Below are 21,472 nucleotides of genomic sequence, written 5' to 3'. Positions count from 1 at the left end.
ACCCTCTTGGGATAAATGACAACTTTACATTTGCTTCTTAAATCACGGACTCAACCTTCACATAGAAGATTATGCAATAATTTCTTGGGGGTCTTAGGGAAATATGCATAATTTCAGTTAGGGACAATTTGTGGATGTCTTGAATGAAAATGGATGTATCCTAAAATGGGTCCTGAGAAAAGGAGATAGTTCACAATGGTTAAGAAATACGCTACTTTCAGGTATAAACATTTTATTTTAAAAGTTCCAAACTAGAAGTGTTTGGATTCATCCCTGAAGGAGCTGAGAAAGTCTAAGCTCAGTCTTATGAAAGTCCAAAGAAGAGGCTATCAGATTGTTAGGAGAAGAAATTGAAGCCGTAAATTAAATTAAGCCCGGTAGATGTGAAAAAGAGGGAAAGACCAACTCGGTTCAAAACAAAAAAAATCTATCCAGCCACACTTAAGTTCAGAATCGGACTTGATCAGGAACAATATCAGCTGAAACCATAACAACATTAATGGCTGGATTTAATTGTCAATAACTGGATTCAATTGGAAACACTAAAAATAACTTTTTAAATCTGACTTCTTGTGAAATTACCGTAGTCCACTGCTGACCACTGGCCTAATTTTCAGAAAGTGAGGTGGGCAGACTTTTGCCGCAGGAACAGAGAAAGGGAGTTGGAATGCCAGTAAAATAGCAGGGAATTGAATTGAGATTGTTTGCTAACATGGTCCTGCACTTGAGGAATTTGCTCAGTGGCAGATTGAGAAGTGTTCAGCTGCCCCCTCCATAAGTAAAAGTATGGTGGCCTCATCTCAATAATTTTGGAGGACCTCAGCTCTGTGGAAACATCCTCCCTCTGGCTATATGGGGTGTGCAATGTGTTTTAAACCTGATACTCCATGTCCCGCTGATGGGGCCATGGACAAGAAAGGTGCCCTCCTTAAGCTGGAGATTTCCTTCTCTCTACCAGAGAATATTTTCCCAGCTGTAAGTTGAGTCTTCCTTTTCAACCACCTGAATTTTAATTTGTATTCCTCTCTACAAGGGCAGCTCCAGTTGGCAGCACGGTGGCTCAGGGGTTAGCACTGCTGCCTCACAGCACCATGGACCTGGGTTTTATTCCAGTCTTGGGTGACTGTCTGTGTGAAGTTTGCACCTTCTATCGTGTCTGCGTGGGTTTCGTCCGGGTGCTCTGGCTTCCCCCCACAGTCCAAAGATATGCAGTCTAGTTGGATTAGCCATGGAAAATGCGTGGGTTACAGGGATAGGTAGGGGATTAGGTCTGCTCTTCAAAGGGTCAGTATGGAGTCGATGGGCTGAATAACCTGCTTCCATGCTTAAAGATTGTATGAATTGGAGGCTGCCAGCACTGCAATTACCAAGCCAGTTCCACAAAAATATGGACCAGAACTCAGGTCCCGAGGATCCTGAAGGTGATATCGTAACATTCAGTTTTATGACTTTGCAATCCACTGGAGTCATAACCTCTGTGCTTCTGTTCCGCTGCTCGCAATGGGATATAGGCTCCATGAAAGCTGTTAGGAATTAAGAAAAATCGTATTGACAATTAAACCCCAATTCTGCTGCCATGAGATGCTCTTTTATAATGTATTTAAGCACTTAATAGATAGTATGTCCAGACTTCCCTCAAACTAGTGCTCTCAGAATCAGGAGCTTTCGAATGATTATGAGGGCAGAAATCTATTAAGGTGGCAAGGTCTCATCAAGCTGACACAAAATGCCAATCAGACTTTGTAATTGCCATTAGCTAACCTTCATCTGGAAGTAAGACCCTGCCGAGTGAGAGTCAGAGCCCCATGGTTTTTTGCACTCAGCAGCTGCAGTGAGAAGGCCATGGTTGCTGCCGGAAAGATACTCAGAATTGCAGAGAATCATCGAGGAAGGGAGTGATTGCAGGTGGAACCTGGGATAATTTCTATGTTTTGCGTGTTATGAGGTGAAGTGGCAGACAGAGGCTTGGTACAGGTGCTCTGCCTCCACCCCTTGGTTGACAAGCTGCCCATACAAGTTGACCTTTAACTGGGCTCATTCTAATGGCCTTGGGATGAGGGCAATAAGTCATCCTTAACTAGCCATTTAAGGACCTCAATTGTTGTCAGGGTAGGAAGATCAAATATGAGGGGCATGTTGTGGCACAACAGTGGTGTCCTTCGCCCTGGACCTGGGTTCAAGTCGCATCTGGTCCAAAGGTGTGTAATAACATATCTGGATGTCTTGCTTGGAAAAATAGAAAATTAATTCCAGTGGAAGCTCGAGGATGGCACACCCCCTTTATTAAGTGGCACTCCTGCCTTGAAACTCACCACTTCCAGGACCATAAGATCTCACCCCTAGTGATTCTGTAGCCAACACTATTGCATTTCAGCAATGTCAAATGTACTCTATTTGTCTCTTGCCAGTTTCATCTTTCAGACTTCTGATGTAATTGATTCCTTCCTGGAATGCATGTCTAAGGGTGTCAGCTACCCAAATGGCCATAATTTATGTATAAATCTGGATAATGATTACTGGCAGGCTATCTGGTAGGCGTTGCATCAAAGCCAGACTCCATTCTCTCTGCAACTACGTCATTCAAGCTAGAGATCTTGGAAAATGATCCGGGCTGAAAATGATTTGTTTTCCTTCTCTTTAATTGAGAGGTGCTACCCTCAGTTCCTCTGTTGGTATCTGGGCCAAGGGAGGCTGGATATGCAGATGCTCGGGTTCAAAGCTGAAACCTGCCTGGCACACATTCAGCTCTTCACTGAACAAACTCCCTGTGCAATCAATATAGCTTAGAGAGCTTTGCCAAAATTGATTGCAAATACTCATTTTGACACTATGATGATAATATGTCTTCACCTGGATCATCACTGAACAGCTCAAAAAGGAATATTATCATTGAAAAAATCAGCCTTGTAGTTTTTTTGGATACATAATAAGTACAGTCATCACTGACAGACTTTATCGCGGACTGATCTTTCACAGACAAATGTTGTTAGCTCTGAACTTGACCAATTCTATCCCTGGATTTATGAATTATGCGAACCTGTACTGAATGTTGATTGCGTTGAAACAAGAATAGTCTTGCTGACCAGAAAAATATCTCTGAAAACAGCATGTGCTCAGTTTCCTCCCTCTTCACTGATATACCAAACTTTCCAAATGTACTGGAAGTCAATTTAATCTGCAGAGTGAATAAGCTATGTGTAATAATTTCTTATTATTTTCCAATTTCTCAAAATATTGCACCCACAAAAATTAAAATGGAGGTAGAGCAACTGAGATTATAAGAAATATTTCAGGGTACAGGTTATGCAAACTCCTTTTGTGCTGCTGCTTTGTTAAATTTGTATTCAAAGGATTGTTCTTACTTTTAATTAATTCATATGTTTATCAACGCATTTGATGGATCCAGTCACCGAAGCATTTCATGTTGATCTCTCAGCACATACCTGCCGAAGACAAAGATCCCTTCAAGACATCTTTAAAATGTTCAGTGTTTTCAAGGCACATTAATCAACTTCTTCCTCAGCTACATTTTCACGCATCAGCTCTCCATCCTCCATCTGGTAGTTTCTAAAAACATCAACTGTTAAAAAGGAAGCCTGCCTTTTCATAATGTGATAGGTCTATAAGTAGCACTAATCATCTCAATTTGAGACAATGATTTCACCTGAAATGAAGCTTGCAAAGTTCCCAGTGCAACACTGCTCTGAAGCTTTGTGATTATGCACAGGAGTGAAGAACTGTATCTCTCCTCCCACAGGATTAGACAGTCTTTATTGATTTATGTTGATGAGCCAGTGGTACAGAAAGTGTTGTTTTTTGTGTAATGCTTCAGAATATAAGCTATTGGATACAATTACAGCATCAACCGTCAAGTATACTTGTTAACTGAGGAACAAAGGTACACTTGGGTTAACATGTTGATCCAGATATCCCCCCCAGATATTCAATGGTCAGAAGGTCTTTAAAGCAATGCAGACTAGAGTTACATGTCAGGCCCATCCAGAATCCCCGACATGACAGATTTTGTGAGAACTCCACAGGGAATTGAAAGTTCTGATGCACAATTCCCCTGCATCTGAAATCCTCTGAAAAAGCCCCTTAAAGTTGGAAACTTTGGAGGGTTCTGATTCTGATAAGTTCAATGGTTACCCAGGAAACGTAGTGGAGAGTGAAGAACGTTATCGAAAATTACAAAGAGATTTTGATCAATTGGGCTGAGGAGTGGCAGATGGAGTTTAATTTGGATAAATGTGAGGTATTGCATTTTGGTATTGCAAACAAGGGCAGGACTTAAACAATTCATACTAAGGCCCTGGTTCGTATTGGAGACTTAAGGGTTCAAGTATATAATTCTTTGAAAGTTGCACCCACAGGTAGACAGCATGGTTAAGAAGGCATTTAGTGTGCTTGCCTTCATTGCTCAGACCTTTGAGTATAGGGATTAGGACATCATGTTGAGGTCATTCAGGATGTCAGTAAGGCCTCATGTTGATAACTGCACTGTGTGCAGTTTTGCTTGCCCTATTATGGGAAGGATATTATTAAGCTGCAGAAGATTTCAGAAAATATTTACCAGGGTGTTACCATGAATGGAGGGACTGGGATATAAAACAGACTGGAAAGGCCAGGTCATTTTTCACTGGAGTGTAAGAAGTAGAGGTGCTTATAAAATCATGAGGGACAAAGATAAGGTGAATGACAAGGGTCCTTTCTCTCAGATGGGGGAGTTCAAAACTAGGGGGCATATTTTAAGATGAAAAGAGAAAGATTTGCAAAGTACATGAGGGACAAGATAGTGGTTTGTGTGTGGAATCAACTGCCAGAGAAAGTGGTGAATGCAGGTGTAGCTATACATTTTAAATACATTTGCATAAGTTCATGATCAGAGAATGTTTGGAAAGATATAGTCCAATCACAGGCAGGTGGGGCTAGTTTAATTTGGCAACATGGTTGGCGTGGACTGGTTGAACCAAAGGGTCTATTTCCATGCTGTATGACTCTATGACCTACTCGAACACCTGGGTAAATATTGGACAAGCCAACTCACCACTGACACCCTCAATAACTCTTCCCCCGCCATCAACACCTGACATTACCACCCTGATGGGACCCAACATTCACCTGAACCCCTACCCACATTGACCTGACCGCACATTCCCTCGACCTCCCAGAACTGACAGTACCTACCCTCACTAGGCAGAAGTGGGTACTGCAGATGCTGGAGATTAGAGCCAAGATTAGAGTGGTGCTGGAAAAGCACATCAGGTCATACAGCATCCGAGGAGCAGGAAAATCAATGTTTTGGGCAAAAGCCCAGGCAAAATTCCTTATGAAAGGCTTTGGCCTGAAATGTTGATCTTCCTGCTCCTCAGATGCTGCCTGACCTGCCATGCTTTTCCAGCACCACTCTAATCTTGACTCTAGTCTCTACTCTGACCAGCACCTGCCTGACCAATCCTTGCTCAACATAGTATAAATGCTTGTCTCAACACCACCTAGTGCACTTCCTTAACCAGACCCAACTCTGCCCCCATACTGACCCAACCTTGACCCAGCAATGCCCCACACCTGAAAGGGACCTTAATCTTCCCTGACCCATTCCCCCACCCAATTGATTTGACACTCCCCTGACCTATTCCTTAGCTCTCATTGACTTAAACTGGCACCCTGTCTACTTCACTCACCTGGCACCCCATCCATCTGGTACCGTACTCAGCTCATTTCCCTGGCATCCCAAATCCTGAGTCACCCATTTAAGCTGGCATATCAGGTAGACCAATATCAAAAGCATGCAGTATTCTCATTTTTATTAATAGGCTGTGATGAGGAAGGAGAAGTTCCAGTTCTGAGGGTAGAGTGAACATGTTAGGACTGTTCTCCCTGGAGAATAAAAGGGCTGAAAGGAGGTCTGATTGAGTTTTCAAAGACATGAGTGGGCGTGCCAGAGTACGTAGCATGAAGCTGCTTCCAATGGTCAAAAAAAAGAGAGGATGTAGACTTTTGATTTGCTAAAGATGCAAGGGTACGGGGAGAGAAAAAAAAGTTCTTCACACAGCGAGTTGTTAGGGTAGAGAATGCACTACCTGGATTTGAGGTATTTGGGAGTGCATTGGAATTTTTTTGAATAGTAATGGTCTGTAGGGAAATGGGGCAAAGGGAGGAGACTAGCACTAGATAATAGAACAACTGTAGGTATGATGAGCTGAATGGCATCCGACTGCATGGTAATAATTCTGAGACTGTGAATGCCTTTTCATTCCTTCGGATGTGGGCATCACCGGCTGGGCCAGCATTTATCTCCCATCTTATGCTCTTGAGAAGGTGTTGATGAGCTACCACCTTGAACTACCACATTCTGTTTGATATAGAATGCATACAATGTTTTTATGGTGATATTTGCAGCATTTTGACCCAGCAACACTGAAGGTACTGTAATACATTTCTAAGTCTGTTTGGTGAATGGAGCATTTGCAGATGGTCATGTTCCCACATTTCTGCTGAGCTTCAGATGCTGAATGGTAGTGGGCATAGTTTTGGAAAGTGTTGTCTGAGAATCCTTAGTCAATTTTTGTTGTACATCTTGCTGACATTGAACATTGTTAGTGGAGGAAGTGAACATGATGCCAGTCAAGTGGGTTGCTTTGTCCTGGACATTATCAAGCTTTTCCAGTGTTATTAGAGCTGCACTCATCAGGCAAAGTCACGCTCCTGACTTATACGTCAACAGGCATCAGAAATTATCTGACATCATTACAACATGGTTACACACCTCAGTAGTTATTGTGAGAGAAAAGGTTTTATCATAAAATAATTAACCCACTTTAATGAAGAAAGTTGTGTTAATTGTGTGATGACCTAGTTCAGAAACTTTAAGAATGAAAATTCATCTGTTGAAACATTCTCAAAATGCCAGCAAACACATTGTAAGAGAAGCACAGGGTATTATATGAAAACCTTGGAAGTATGACTAGTGGAAGACAGTCAAACAGCTGTATGAACTGCAGGCAATTAAAAACACTTGAATTTCATGAATTCAACATGCACAGGTGTAGAAAGAAGTGCTAAGCTTCATGCGACATAAACTTGTTATTGGAGCACAGCAAGGAATTTTACAAAAATGCAAAGAGCTCATTTAGTTAGGCTCCAAAATGTGGTTGAAGTGTTCAAAGAAATTGAAAATGCAGAACACGACTCCTGCCCATTCCACTCCATTCCACATGCTCATGCCCAATGGACGCTGTTCCATGCTGCCTGTAATACCCTGACTCACGGATCTGTTCCCCATTGTCTGTATTACCCCATCTTCCCTACTCCTTCTAACTTGTATGGAAACTATGTCCACTTACCCATAACCCTTGACCCCTCATACCTCTCCTGTCACCCGATATCCATCTTCCCATATTGCCTTGTGCCATCTTATGCTCATTTAGTACCCTATTTCTCCCCCCACTCCCACATATCCCCATCACTCTTAACCACCTCTCTGTCAATGCATGACCCCGAGTCAGCAGTTTTTTTTCTCTTCATGCCAACTCAACTGGTATTCGTCATGGCCAAACCTCTGAGCCATGCAACACAGTGTGTATTGATGTATTTACTGTATTAGAACTAAAACACTCTTAACAACAAAAACGGTCACAGGCAATCAGACTTGTCCCTCAAAATGCTCACTCGATAGACATCCCATTGTGTAAACGATAGCTCAGGAAATCAGTCATGCAGCATCAATGCTTAACAGTTTTAGTTAAAAATCACACAACACCAGGTTATAGTTCAACAGGTTTATTTGGAAACATTAGTTTTTGAAGCGCTGCTTCTTCATCAGGTGGTTGTGGAGCGGAATCATAAAATACAGAATTTATAGCAATAGATTCCAGTGTCATGGAATGTAATATTTCACAAATTTAGCTTAGAATGACCATGTTAGTTTTGGTTCCTTCATATGTAAATCCCAGGACTTTTTCCAAGTTACATTCTCGAGATAGCTTTAACAATACATATCATCTCAGCTCAGATATTGCATTGAAGGTGTGAGGTTAGAGTCTGTGTCCCAATGTTAGGTCAGACTGATTCTATTTCTAAAGTGGAATTGACATAATCTTACATGGATTCATGCTGTTTTTGAGTAAAATAAAATGCAATTCTGCAAGTACAAATTCACTCCACAACCTTATATGTGCAGGAAGGGGAGACCGAGTGAGTGCGTGCATGTAGGGGTGAGTGTCTGTGGGACAGTGTGTGTGTGTGTGTGTGTGTGTGGTGGTATATAAGTCTGTGAGAAGGTGCATGTGTGGGTGTGAGTGTGGGGGGTTTATGTATGAGCATATGAAAGAGAGCTTGTGTATGGCAAGGGTCTGTAGAGGTGTGTATGCGTGTGCGCATGCCTTTGTGAGAGAAAGTGTGCAGGACAGTGGAGTCACCTGTAGTGTGACATGAACCCAAGGTCCCGGTTGAGACCATTCGCTTGGGTACCAAACTTGGCTATCAACCTCTGCTTGGCCACTTTGCGTTGTTGCTTGTCCCAAAGTCCACTTTGGAGGACGGTCATCCGAAGATCTGAGGCTGAATCCAGGACTGCTAAAATGTTCCCTGACAGGCAGGGAACACTCCTGTCTGTTGATTGTTGTGCATGTCCATTCATCCATTGCTGTAGTATCTATTCAGTCTTGCCAATGTACCATGTGTAATGGTGGTATCCGTGTCAATGCTCTGACATGTCTTTCAAGATTACATTCCATGACACTGCAATCTGTTGGTATAAATTCTGTGTCTTATCATTCAGCTTCACAACCAAGCAAGCACTGGCTTTCGAAGCACTGTTTCTTCATCAGGTGGTTGTGGAGCTGAATGATAAGACACAGAATTTGTTGGATTATAATTTGGTGTTTTGTGATTTTTAATGTTGTCTACCCCAATCCAACACCTGCTCCTCCAAATCATGATGGTTTCATATCAGTAGACATTTTGAGTGATCTGTTACTTTTATTTGCAGCACTCATGTTTCTTTGGACTCTCTTGAAAACTTTGACATTCCTAGTAAATTTGTTATTTTTCTGTATAAGAATGCCTGTTCACAATCCGAAAGGATTCCTTACATTTCCAAAAGGGGAGAAACATACCAGTCCTCGCCTCTTGCTCCCTCTCACTTCCACACCTACCCTCTGCCCTACCATACTAGCTCATGCAACCCCATGCCCTACCCATGCTAGCTTTTGCAATATATTGCCTTCCATACATCGCTCCTGCGCATGGCCCCTCATGCACCACCCTTTCCACTTTGACCTAACAATCCAAATCAGAGTATCCACATGTAACATCAGTTAGAAGAGCAGAATTAGGCTATTTAGCCCATCATGTCTAGTCTACCATTTGATCATGGCTGATAAGTTTCTCAACCCCACTGTCCTGCCTTCTCCCTGTAACCCTTGACTCTGTTATTAATCAAAAATCTATCTATCTCTTTGCTTGTTTGTGATAGATTTCTTTACGTCAATCTGCTATGATATATCCCTGGTTCAAGGGGGATTTGAACCCAGGCCTGACAGCTCAAGGGCATGGACACTACCATTGTGGTACAAGCACAATTCTATGACTTCATATTCTATTTTACAGACTCCACCGCATTGATAAAAACACACTCATTTAGAAACACGCATTTTTACATTTGCAAACTCTTCATAAAATGTTGGCACTTGTTGATTCTTTCGTCAGATATTTTCAAAGGGTTTATGCATCATCTTGTACACATTTAACAGACTGAAAAGGTGTCTCATCTTCATCCTAAAGGATGCCATTGACCCAAACAAATCCCTGATTCCTACTCTTTTGAACAAATCCATAGAGGTGCCTCAGGTCTCTGAAGTCATATGGAAATTCCTGGTTTCAAGAAGAAATGCATTGAGAAACCAGCCTCTGCTATTTGAGAGTTCCACTGTGCCATGTCTGTTATTCTGTTAGGGGTGACATGGTGGCTCAGTGGTCAGTTCAGCTGCCCTCACAGTGCCAGGGACACAGGTTTGATTCTAACTTCAGGTGGCTCTCTATGTGGAGTTTGCACATTCTCCCCATGTCTGCATGGATTTCCTCTGGATGCTCCAGTTTCATCCCACAGTCCAAAGATGTGCAAGTTGGGCAGATTGGCCATGCGACATTACCCATTACCCATTCAGGGATGTTTTGTTTATTTGCATTAGCCATGGGAAATGTAGGCGTTTCAAGGCTCTGGTAGAGGTGTGGATGTGGGCAGGATGTTGTTCAGAGGGTGGGTACAGATTTGTTGGGCTAAAATGCCCGTTTTCACGCTGCAGGGATTCTATGATTCATGGTCCAAAGATGTGAAGGTTAGGTGGATTGGCCATGCAAAATAGCCCATACTGTCCAGGGATGTGAGGACTGAGTGTGTGAGCCATGAGAAATGCAGGGTTATAGAGTTCGGGGAGGGGGAGGGTGTCACAGCAAGTGCTCTTTGGAGGGTTGGTGTGGAGTCCATGGGTTGAATGACCTGTTTCCACACTTTAGCGATTCTATTCGATACATCGCCTGGTCACATCACCATACTCCAGCTCCTAGACACCAAAGGGACCAAAATCCAATCTGGGTAGGGTCAGCAGGTCAGTTAAATGGCCAGCTACCATGAGGGATAATGCATGTCCCTTGGAAAATGAGAAAAGCGGGGTTTAGAGGTAGGACTTGTGATACCCACATATTTGCCAATACCTTTAAGGCACCATCCAACATTAAATTATTATGACTTCTATGATCTCACTCACTTGAAGGATAACAACAATTGTACGTTTTTATATCAGTTTTAAGTTTGAGACAGACCGATCAAGAAGGTATGTCAAGGACAGTCTTCAAGCCTATTCTTTAAAGTGACACTATTTATTATGCTTGCATCCTAAGTAACATACGTGGCAATCTTATACCTGGCTTTGACTTCTAAATTATTTTTAGTAATGACTAATCTCTCTTTTCTGAATATTTATATTCATGGGCTCCCTGTTTCTATCCCAGAGACTCTTTCATTGTGTTTTAGTGTTCCTTCACTTGTTATATCTGCAGTGTCTACACCTAGTGCTGCATAGCTCTGTAGTGTCACAGAAAGTTTGCTTCAGGATATTTTTGCCTTTGCACAACTGCAATGCTCAGTTAACCATTGAAAATAATGTTGTTTTATTTGCAGTGTTTCATCTTGTTAATTCTGATTTGAAGGTTGACCTATCACAAATCAAAACAGCCCAGCTTTTTAACATATAGCTGTCACATGGACAATATGAACAAAATCAGAAAGATAACATAAAAACGTGAAAAATGTTGATACTTTAATTACATTTGGATGTTAAGTTGCATTAAGATATCTGATTAACAAGTCAATTAAAATGTCTAACTGAATTATTTAACAACTGTATTAAAATCAGCCATGCAAACAGCTTCCAGTATGTCTAGAGAATTGTCATAGATTTTGATGGACTATGCTGGCATGTACAAATAATTAATAGATTAGAGAGTTCTCCTTGCATGTGCTGTTGGAATTCTCCAAAGAACTTCATGAGATCAATATATTTCTTCATATTGTTACAGGTGCCTAAGTTCGTCTGTTTTGGTGTTATAGATTTTGATTTCAGATTTTGTAAGTTTACTAGGAAAAAAGAGGGTAAAAAACTGAAGACTGGAAAAACACATTAGCTTAAATTAACCAGGGAAATGGTACCTTATGCTTGTTGTACAAGTGAGTTCATAAAATGGCAAATGGTCTCATTGAACTTAAGAGCTAGAGTCTTGATGTCTGCAGTTATTCAAGTAAAAGGAATAAATTATTCATCTGGATTCCCAGATTAAGGAAAGCTTTGGAATTTAATTTTGCACTTTGCAATTAACCCTTCAGTTTATTTATGTTTCAATTGTGTTGACACTTGGTCTTCTCAGCTATTACAGAGGCAAACCACCTTCTCAAACCGTTCAACTAAGCCAAGACATTAGTCCACCTATTAGTCAAATAAACCTTCTCTGAATTGTTTCCAAAGCATTGACATCCTTTCTTAAATAAGGTGACCAATACAGTACAAAGTATTAAACACATTCCGAGGAAAGTACACCGAACACAAAACTTTAATTTTGATTTCTTTCCATAGATGTTGCTAGACCTGCTGAGCTTTTCCAGCACTTCCTATTTTTGTTACTGTCCAAAGTTTTCCAGATGTGGTCTCACCAGTACCCTGTACAAATGAAGTATAATATCCCAATTTATGTGCTGAGTTCCCTTCACAAATGATAACATCTATGGCCTTGCTTTATTACTTTGTGTAACTGGTAACAAGCTTTTGTGATTCTCTCATTGGCATATAGAGATCTTTCCGTACCTCAGACTTCTGCAATTTCTCAATATTTTGATAATGTATTTTTTTTAAGTTCTTCTTGCCAAAATGGATGATATCACACATTCCTATTTCATCATCTGTTTGGCAATTTATTTAATCTATCTATGTCATTTTGTAACGTCCTTACAATGCTTTTCAACTTTGCTCCTATTTTGCTTTCAGTAAATTTGGCAACTATGCATTTTGTCATTTTATCTAAGTCATTGAAATAAATTGTAACAGTTCAAATTCCAGCACAAATCCTTGTAGTTCACCACTTGTTCCATATCTCTCACCAGCAAGACCTATTTATGCCAACTCTGCTCCCCGTTAGCCTTCCAATCTTCTATCCACGTCAATATACTGCCCCGACATCGTGAGCTTTTAGTTTCCACAATAACTTTTGATGTGCCACATTATCAAAGGCCTTCTGGAAATCTAAGTACATTAACTCCATTGGTTCTCCATTATTCACAGTACCTGGAACCTCCTGAAAGACCTCGAATATGATGGTAAAAGATAACTTCCTTTTCACAGAATCATGTTCACTCTGCTTGATTACCTTGAACTTATCCAAGTTCCTGTTTTGGCTTCAAACATTTTTCTTTGACAAATGTTAAGATAACTGGCCTGGAATTTCCTACTTTCTGTTTTTCTCCTATTTTGCATTAACAGGTTACATTTACTGTTTTATAATCTAATTGGACCATCCCTGAATCGAGGGAGTTTGGGAAAAATGAAGTCAATGCATCAAGTATCTCACTTACCACTTCTTTCAAGACATTAGAGTGAAACCTATTGTGACCTGGACACGTGTCAGCCTGTGTTTCCGTCAGTTTATTCATTGTAAATTCTCTGGTAATTCTGAACTTCATGAGATCCACCTTGCCTTTCATTTCATGATTTATAACTGCTTTTGAGCTATTTTTTCCATTTTCTGTCATGAAAACTGATGCAAGATATCTGTTCAATTTGTTTGCCATTTTCTTATTTTCCATTAAGTCTCCAGTTCCATTTTCTCGAGGAACAATGCTCACTTTGTCAACTTGCTTTTTCTTCAAAATATTTATAGAAATTCTTACTATCTGCTTTTATATTTCAGGCTAACTTTCATCCACGCTCTTTTTTGTTTCTTAATTCTTTGTCATTCTTTTTTTTATATTCTATCTAATCTTGTTGCTATATGTTTTTATCCTAGTTATATGTTTTATTTTGTACATTTGATCCCATCTTAAGCTTGTCGTACATTCTGATCCATCCAGTGAATTTAATGGCTATCAAATCATACATTTTTTGCACTCTCAGTTAATCTGTTTTATTTTGAATTCAGATTCAGTGTCTTTAGTTTTATCCTTTTGGAATATATCTATTATGTGCATTCTAAAATATCCCCTTAATTTCTGCCACTGAATCTCATTTTATTTATTTTTAAATTTAGCTTTTACTTTGGCCAGTGTTTTTTGCTCTCATAATTGTAATTATTCAAGTTTAAAAATAATCTCAAACAAACACATTTGTGTCTCTCAAGTTGAATGTAAAATTCAGTCTGATTATGATCAAGCTATCTCGGCTAACTTACCTAGAGACTATTAATTAATCCTGTCTCATTCCATAATGCTAGGTCTACTACAGCCTGCTCTCTGGTTAGATTGTTCTGAGAAACTGTCCTGAACATTTTCTGAGGTCCTCATCGAAGCTGTCTTTGCCAAGCTGAGTCCATATTTAGATTAAAGTTTCCTATAATTATTCCTGTGTCTTACACACAAGCTTCTGTTATTTCTTCCTTTATTTCTCACCCCAACTTTACTCTTCATGGTGCTGTACATACAAATTACTTTTGCCTTTAATATTTCTCATCTCAATCCAATCTGTTTCACATCCTGGTTTTCTGAACATAGATAATCTCTCTCTAGAATGCTAACACCATCATTAACTAAAACAGCCGTCTCTCCATTTTTTTCTGATCTTTCTGTCCTTCTGATATCCAGTACTATTTAATATTCACATAACAGTCCATGTCATCTAGTGTAATTGGTACCATGGTGAGCTACCTCATTCACCCTACATTCTCTACTCTCATCCAAATAAATTGAAAGGATCTCAAAAGTTTTGAACAGTTGTCAAGACTGAGATTCCTGAGCCCTTTCCCCCTTGGTTCCCTTCGCTGTCTTATTTGCATTACCACTCTTCTGTCTCTGAGCTGTGACTAAATCAATAAACCCAAACCTAAGAGATCTGACTGCCTCCTGGTACAAAGAATTTCAGATGTGTGGAAGTGTCTGTAGTTCAGTCTCTGGGACAAAGATGTTCAAACTTAAAACACTTATTGCAGATATGTTTGAGAGGAATTTGGCTTGTCTGTATTCTGTTCCTTCATGTGTTCTAATTAGCTACTTAATTATTTTGTTAAATAATAACTTTTGCTTTTGATATGTTTTATGTTTAATTAGCCTAGCCACCAGTTATAATTCATTGTGTAAAATTTAGGAATAGAATAAACTTGAGCCACTTACCAGACACTCTCAAAATAATAAGTGTCATTTTCTGTGTCAGATTAAGAACCAATTCCTGAAGGACAAAAGTGTTCAGAAAAACAAAAATAATGGAGCAACTTGTCCCTTTCTTCATTTCACTCCCTTAATCACTCAACTTGCAGCATTTGATTCTAAGGCACACTCAAATGTTGTATCACACTAAGTTGGCTAGTTTTATATACTTTCAACACAAAAGGCCTATTTCACCCAGTTACAGAGGAACTGATTTCAACTGCTGCTTGGATTAACTGAGCCCAATTGCATTTCTTCTGGGGACTTCATTAAATTGTACTTCAGTCAAGAGATTTTCGAACTTAAACTGTAACTTTTGTGTTAAATGGGAATGACAAAGTCAAATATGTACAAAACTTTAAAACTCCCTTACCCACCATCTGCTAGCATTCATTCCTTTTTTTCATATGAAAACTGAAGTGTGCTTTGTATAAAGACATGAAATATTGTATATCAAAATTCTGTTGGTTAAAGTTGTTCACATTTCTGTGTTAATGGTCTCTAGCAGGATTATAATACGAGCATAATAGAATTTTATGTCTACGTTAATAAATATAGATATTGCCATGAGCCTGAAATGTTAAAATGTCATTTTCTAGACTTTTGAAGAATTAATGTGGTAGTGCAGTCAGGTTATAGCTGAACATTTTTCTAATCTTGTGATATCATCTGTTACTGAAGTCATGTGTATTTTGCAATGATCAAAATATTACATCAACTTCATATCACTTTCATCTTGTCACATTAAACAGTAATGAGTCAATGTTATAACCGTATTTTAAATGTTAAAAGATCATTGTGGTATATCATTCAGTAGATATCAGAGCAGCAAATTGAATTTTGTAGAAATTTGTCCCCAGGCACTTTTGAGAAGAGAAATCAGACACAAACATACACTGAGTCAACGAAAAAGATAAATGAAGGACGGACCAAACCCTCAGTAAATGTAATGGTTTTCATTTAGAGGTGGAGAGGCTTCAGAAGGGAATCCTGGGGATTGGGGCAGAGATGACCAAAGTCATGGCTGTTACTGGAAGAGAAGGATTAATGCATTAGAGGCCAGATTTGGTGAATTAGAAAGCATTAGAATAAGGGAACTTGAAATGTTGGAGATTAGCAAAATCAAGAGGGGCAATAATGCTGAAATTTCTTATAAGGCTGAGAATTTTAAATTGGAGGTCTGGAAGAATGGGTGCTAATGAAGCTTAACTATCACAGGAGTTTGGGTGAGTACAAATTAATGGGAGATGGGAAATAGACAGCAAAGGTTTAGATGAGTTTGTGTTGTCTGGAGATGAAACAAGAGAAAGGGTGTTTCAGAAAAGTGGAGTCCGGAGGTGCCGAAGACATAAGCGAGAGTTTTAGCAACACATAAATTTTGGCAGTAGGAGAGATTAAATATGACCGTCAATGTAAAATTATGCAGGCTGTATGATGAGAAAACCCTCAGTTCAGAATAAAATAGGATGACAGTGTAAAGAATGATCTTGTTAAATCATAGAGAATTCATACAAAATTTAATAAGCTTACTGTCTGAATTCTTTAACGTTATAATGCCATAAATATGATCAAAACATTATTTTGTTTAAAATATATTTCATTTAGATTAAATAATTGGAACATTGGAAAAAATATATGGCAAAGAAGTAAATAATTTATTTTTATTAAGCAAGCTGGATTTGAAGTTTATAATGTACTGAATGGTCTTGATGTTTTAGAGCCAGAGAGTCATACAGCATGGAAACAGACCTTTCAGTTCAACTAGTCCATGCCAACCATGTTCACCAACTAAGCTAGTTCCATCTGCCTGTGTTTGCTTCATTTCTCTCCAAACCTTTGCTATTCATGTACTTATCCAAATGTCTTTTAAATGTTGTAACTGTACCTGCATCCATCACTTCCTCTGGCAGTTCATTCCACACATGAACCACTGTCTAAATTTTTTTTAAAAATGCCCTCTTGTCCTTTTTATATCGTTCTTCTCATTTAAAAATGTACCCCCACTAGTTTTGAACTCCACCCCGCCCTCCACCTTTCTGAAGAAAAAGACCTTTGCTATTCACCCTAGCTGTGCCTCTCATAATTTTAAAATCCTCAACAATGTCACTCCTCAAACGCCGACACTCCAGCCCATTTTTATAACTCAAACGCTCCATTCCTGCAACATTCTGGTAAATCCTTTCAGAACCCTGTCCAGTTCAGTAATATATTTCCTATAATAGAATGACCAGAACTGTACACTGTACTCCAAAGGAAGCCTTATCAACATCCTGTAAAATCTCAATATGAAATCCCAATTCCCATACTGAAAGGTCTGAGCAATGAAGGCAAACATGCTAAATATCTTCTTAACCACCATGTTTACCTGTGATGCAAATTTCAAAGAATTATTTTCCTTCACTCGTAGGTCTTTCAGTTCTCAGATTAATTGTATAAGTCCCTGAATTTGTTTGTTTTAACAAATGGTAATACCTCTTCAGTCATGGAATGGAATGAAAATATTTCAAGATAATGTCACACATAAGAAAGACTCAGTGATGGAAGAGTTTCCTGGTCATAAGACATAAACAAATTAAAGGAAGAAATATATCAGTACAACTCAACCTTAACAAGAATGGGGAATCAAGGGATAATACTGTAGCGAATCCGCTGAAGAAGTCAGCCTGTGTGTACACACCTGAACAATCAGTGTATTTATTATTCAATTTCCCTTGGGGCCATCGAAATGAAGTCAGAAATTCTTATTGCTCAATGCATACCTACAGGGAAAAAAAATCATTAGATAGCAATGAAGAATAGGAATTCTGGATGTTATTCATGCAGCTAACTAAAGACATTGCACCATCAACCCATAATGAACAAACTTCAAACAACATGTGTAATTGGAAAATTCCAGGTTCTGTCATGATTCGTACCGTGTAATTTCCTCACTGGACTTTTGGCATCCCTGATTTAATGTTGTGAATGCTCATGTATTTTTTACATAGCATGATGTGTGCATTACATTTGTTTCTGATGTCGATACACTGACCTCGAACCCCATTATCAAGTGCATTAGAATTGCACTTGATAATGCATGTTGGTGTTGGTAAGTCAGAATAAAGTGTGACAGGTTGCACAAAGGGAGTGCTCAATGTAACACAAGATTTTTAATATTTCACACCAATGTGGCATGTCTTTTCTATGTTCTTTAGACTATTTTTAGAGTGCTTATCAAAAAAAATAACAATATTTAACTTCACAGTTGCATGAGTTTACAAATGGTATTGTCTTGTATTCTTGTGCAGATCTTGAAAGCTTCAAAGGAAAATCAAGAAATAACGTGTCTGTCCGAGAGGGACAAGGAGTTGTGTTGCTTTGTGGCCCTCCACCACATTCTACAGGTATTCATTATTGTATTAATTTGCTGGTAGATTAGTTCAGGGAATTCAACATTTTGAACATTATAATATTGTTTGGTGCAGAGGAAGTGTCCAGACCCCAGGTGAGATTTCCCAATTTGTTTCAGTTCCAGATGGGTTGTCCCAAATTGTTAAATGCTGGACTGAGGAGGGATGAACTGGCTCCTCTTCTCTTTTAAGACCACCGCTGTTGGTTACCACATGGTTGATTTAAAAACAGAACCTTTCTCTTATTAATATCTTTTGTCCCAGACCAAAATGAACTTGTGTTTTAAAAGGAGTCAAGTTAACCAGACGTTCTTGAGTTCACAAAGAGTGAGTTTTTTGATTCCTATATGCAAGAGGAATTCGTAATCTGACACACATACACACAGATTAGAAATAAAGAGTGAGTCCAAAAGTGTTAAAGTATTAAAAATAGATGCATGGAGCAATCTTTGAATTATTCACCAAGACTTGATAGTTGCACATTGTAGCCATAAAATGCACCTGAATGATTGCATTGATATTGATAATTAAATAGTTGGTTTCACGATGCTTAATTTTGCCTGTTGGCTTGAGATTTTTAAATTCTGGTTCCTTTTGACATCTGGTCAACTTGACTCCTTTTAAACCGCAAGTTCATTTTGGTCTGGGACCGAAGTATCCACAAGGGAAAGGATCCGTTTTTAAATCAAACATGTGGCAACCAACAGGGTGGGCATAAAAGAGAAGAGGACCCAGTTCATCCGTCCTCAATCCAGCATTTAATAATTCTAATATCCAGGATGTGGAAGACTCCTTTTGTTGCCCTGTTTCCTTTTTTCTGGTTTGCAGCACTTGAACTGAAAGGTCTTCCTTTACCTGAAGCACAGATGACAATTGCACATTCTTCAACTGTAACTTTTTCAGCTCTTTCATGCTCAAACCCAGACTGGTACACACGCGAACAGTCAGTCTCACTAGCATCTTCCAGTGGAGTTGAAACTTCTTTTAAACCCTTGTCCTTGTGTATTCTTGAAGTGAAAACACAAAATGTGTTTGCAGTTTGGAACATGATCTGTACATTGTGGCTCACTGTTCAGCTAGAGACCATCAGCTTCTCGGTATCTGTGTGATCATAAACGATCACAGTCCAACCTGTTTTAACTTGCCACTTCCTCCCTTTGATGGATTATTGTTCGATGTAAGGTTCTGTGGGTCCCTCTTTCCAGACAGCCAACGAATTTCCCTCTCCAGTCAATTTTGGCTTTATCAGCCTGCTTTTAAGAAGAAAAAGAACACATGTTGAAATTAGAAGTTTAAAATGTCCACAGTACATCTGGGTTCTGACACACAGTCATGGCAATGGTATAGTTCTGGAATTTGGGTACTGGAAGTTTGATATAAATCAGTAATGTCAGACATTCCTATTCTAATGCACTTGATAAATTCCAATACAAGTGATATACAAATGTGAATAATTGTAGGACGACAAAGCCCCATGCCAATAATTCATACCTTGTGCTATAATTGTATACAATTGAAGTTAATCTTGTAGAACAGATATCTAACTTCTGAAGTAAAAAGGTGGTTGAGTTCAGAGGCATGAATTGTCTGTAATCTTGGTATGAGAAACTTTGAATTGCTTAGTCAGAGAAAATTCCTCTGTCCAACTGAAAATTATAATCTGCATTTGACCAATTTCCATTCAAGACCTGTTTTAATTCTGTGGTTTCAGAAATGGTCTTCCTAAAATGATTACAGCCATCCTCATGCATCAGTGGAATGTCAATGGGAAGTTGAGAAAATGACAAGGACCTCCAAATGAGGTTACAACAAATGACCAATGAGGAAATTTCCTTTCCAAAAAGGCTCAGACTTATGTGGATTTTTTTAAGAACCAGGAACATACTGTCTGTGTCCTGTACAGATAAAAGAGCCACCTTTCTTGATTACTCCACTCCTTCAATGATGGTTCAGCTAGGGCCTGCTTACAGCAACCACAGTACATTGGGGAAGAATACAGTACATCAAAGGAACTGCATGTCCAATTGTTATCTGAACAGCAAACAACCCCTAAGGCACAAATAACACATTTACTTCCAAATAATAGGCTTTTTATGTGGTTTTATTGTGCACATCAGTATTGTTGAAATCCTGCTATATCTATGTCGGTGACCTGTGTGTTCCTCTTAGTTGTTATGTGCTGTGTTGATATTTGTCAGGAATGCCAGTCATAGTTTGTAGCACTGCAGTATCATAATTTTCTCCTGTCTGATGTTCAAGTCAGTTGAGATCTGGAAAGACTCCTGAATAGGTTGCTTTGACACTGCAGGTCATAGTCTCTTTGGTCCTGTATCCTGACATTTGTATAAGTGGGTATTGAAGAGGCCTGGCTCACATCAGGTGCCTTGAAGAAAGAGAGCTGCACAGCAAAATTGGGATTTGTTTGGTCCTGGACAGAATACAGACCAAATGGTATTAGTTAATTCCCAAAGATTGTGAAAAGAGTCAACCTGAAACCTTTCGAGGCCATCATCAGTTATCTCTGTATAACTTGACGGTAATTGGGTCAAAACATCCTCGGAAGTGCTAATATAGTGTCAGGAGGCAGCATAAAAATATGGCTCACAAATAGTAATGGCTTTGTGCCAATGCCTTTTCTGGTATTGACACTAAAATTGGCATTGAATTTGTGTTGAGCTCTGCAAGCTTTCTCAAGCACTCTGAGGTGTTCCTCAGTGCTTTATCAGAGAATGCTCCTGCCCCATAATGGTAGAGCTATAACTCAAAGTTCACAGGTGCTTGAGCCAAGATCAGACTTCAGGTGACAGAAGTGTCTCTCTGACTGTTTCAATAGTGCAATGGCACTATCAGACTTTCAGGCCAATGATTGTTTGAGCCAACAGTGCAGCACTCGTTTGGTGTAACAAAGTTATTCAATTGCTGAAAAAAGAGAGGTGGACCTCAGTGCCCAAGAATCGAAAAAAATAATTTCAGATCTCATGAATACAGTAGTGCTCAACAGTTGTTAATTTGTCACCATCTGTGCACTGAAGTCAGCATTTTTCTCACTGGACCCTGCTCATTACAAATCCAATAATCAGGGATGAATAATGGCGCTTAGAGAAACAAAGGGACTAAACTGGCCCTAAAACTGGACTTAGTTTGACATTTTGAAAGTCTTCCAAGGGCTAAGAATCAAAAT

The 21,472-nt window shown here is 39.3% G+C and overlaps 1 protein-coding gene across 15 annotated transcripts in view; it reads left to right on the top strand.

Annotated features, from left to right (window-relative positions):
- Positions 1 to 21,472, top strand: part of LOC140483855 (contactin-4-like) — a 2,466,301-nt gene that overhangs the window by 1,669,367 nt on the left and 775,462 nt on the right. For all 15 annotated transcript variants that reach the window (XM_072582595.1, XM_072582599.1, XM_072582606.1 and 12 more), the window contains one exon: positions 18,190 to 18,285. In XM_072582595.1, coding sequence (XP_072438696.1) covers positions 18,190 to 18,285 — 96 coding nt within the window. The remainder of the gene's footprint in view (positions 1 to 18,189; positions 18,286 to 21,472) is intronic.

Source organism: Chiloscyllium punctatum, chromosome 12, assembly GCF_047496795.1.
Source record: "Chiloscyllium punctatum isolate Juve2018m chromosome 12, sChiPun1.3, whole genome shotgun sequence".
Classification (NCBI taxonomy): domain Eukaryota; kingdom Metazoa; phylum Chordata; class Chondrichthyes; order Orectolobiformes; family Hemiscylliidae; genus Chiloscyllium; species Chiloscyllium punctatum.
This window is presented reverse-complemented; position numbering and strand designations above follow the sequence as displayed.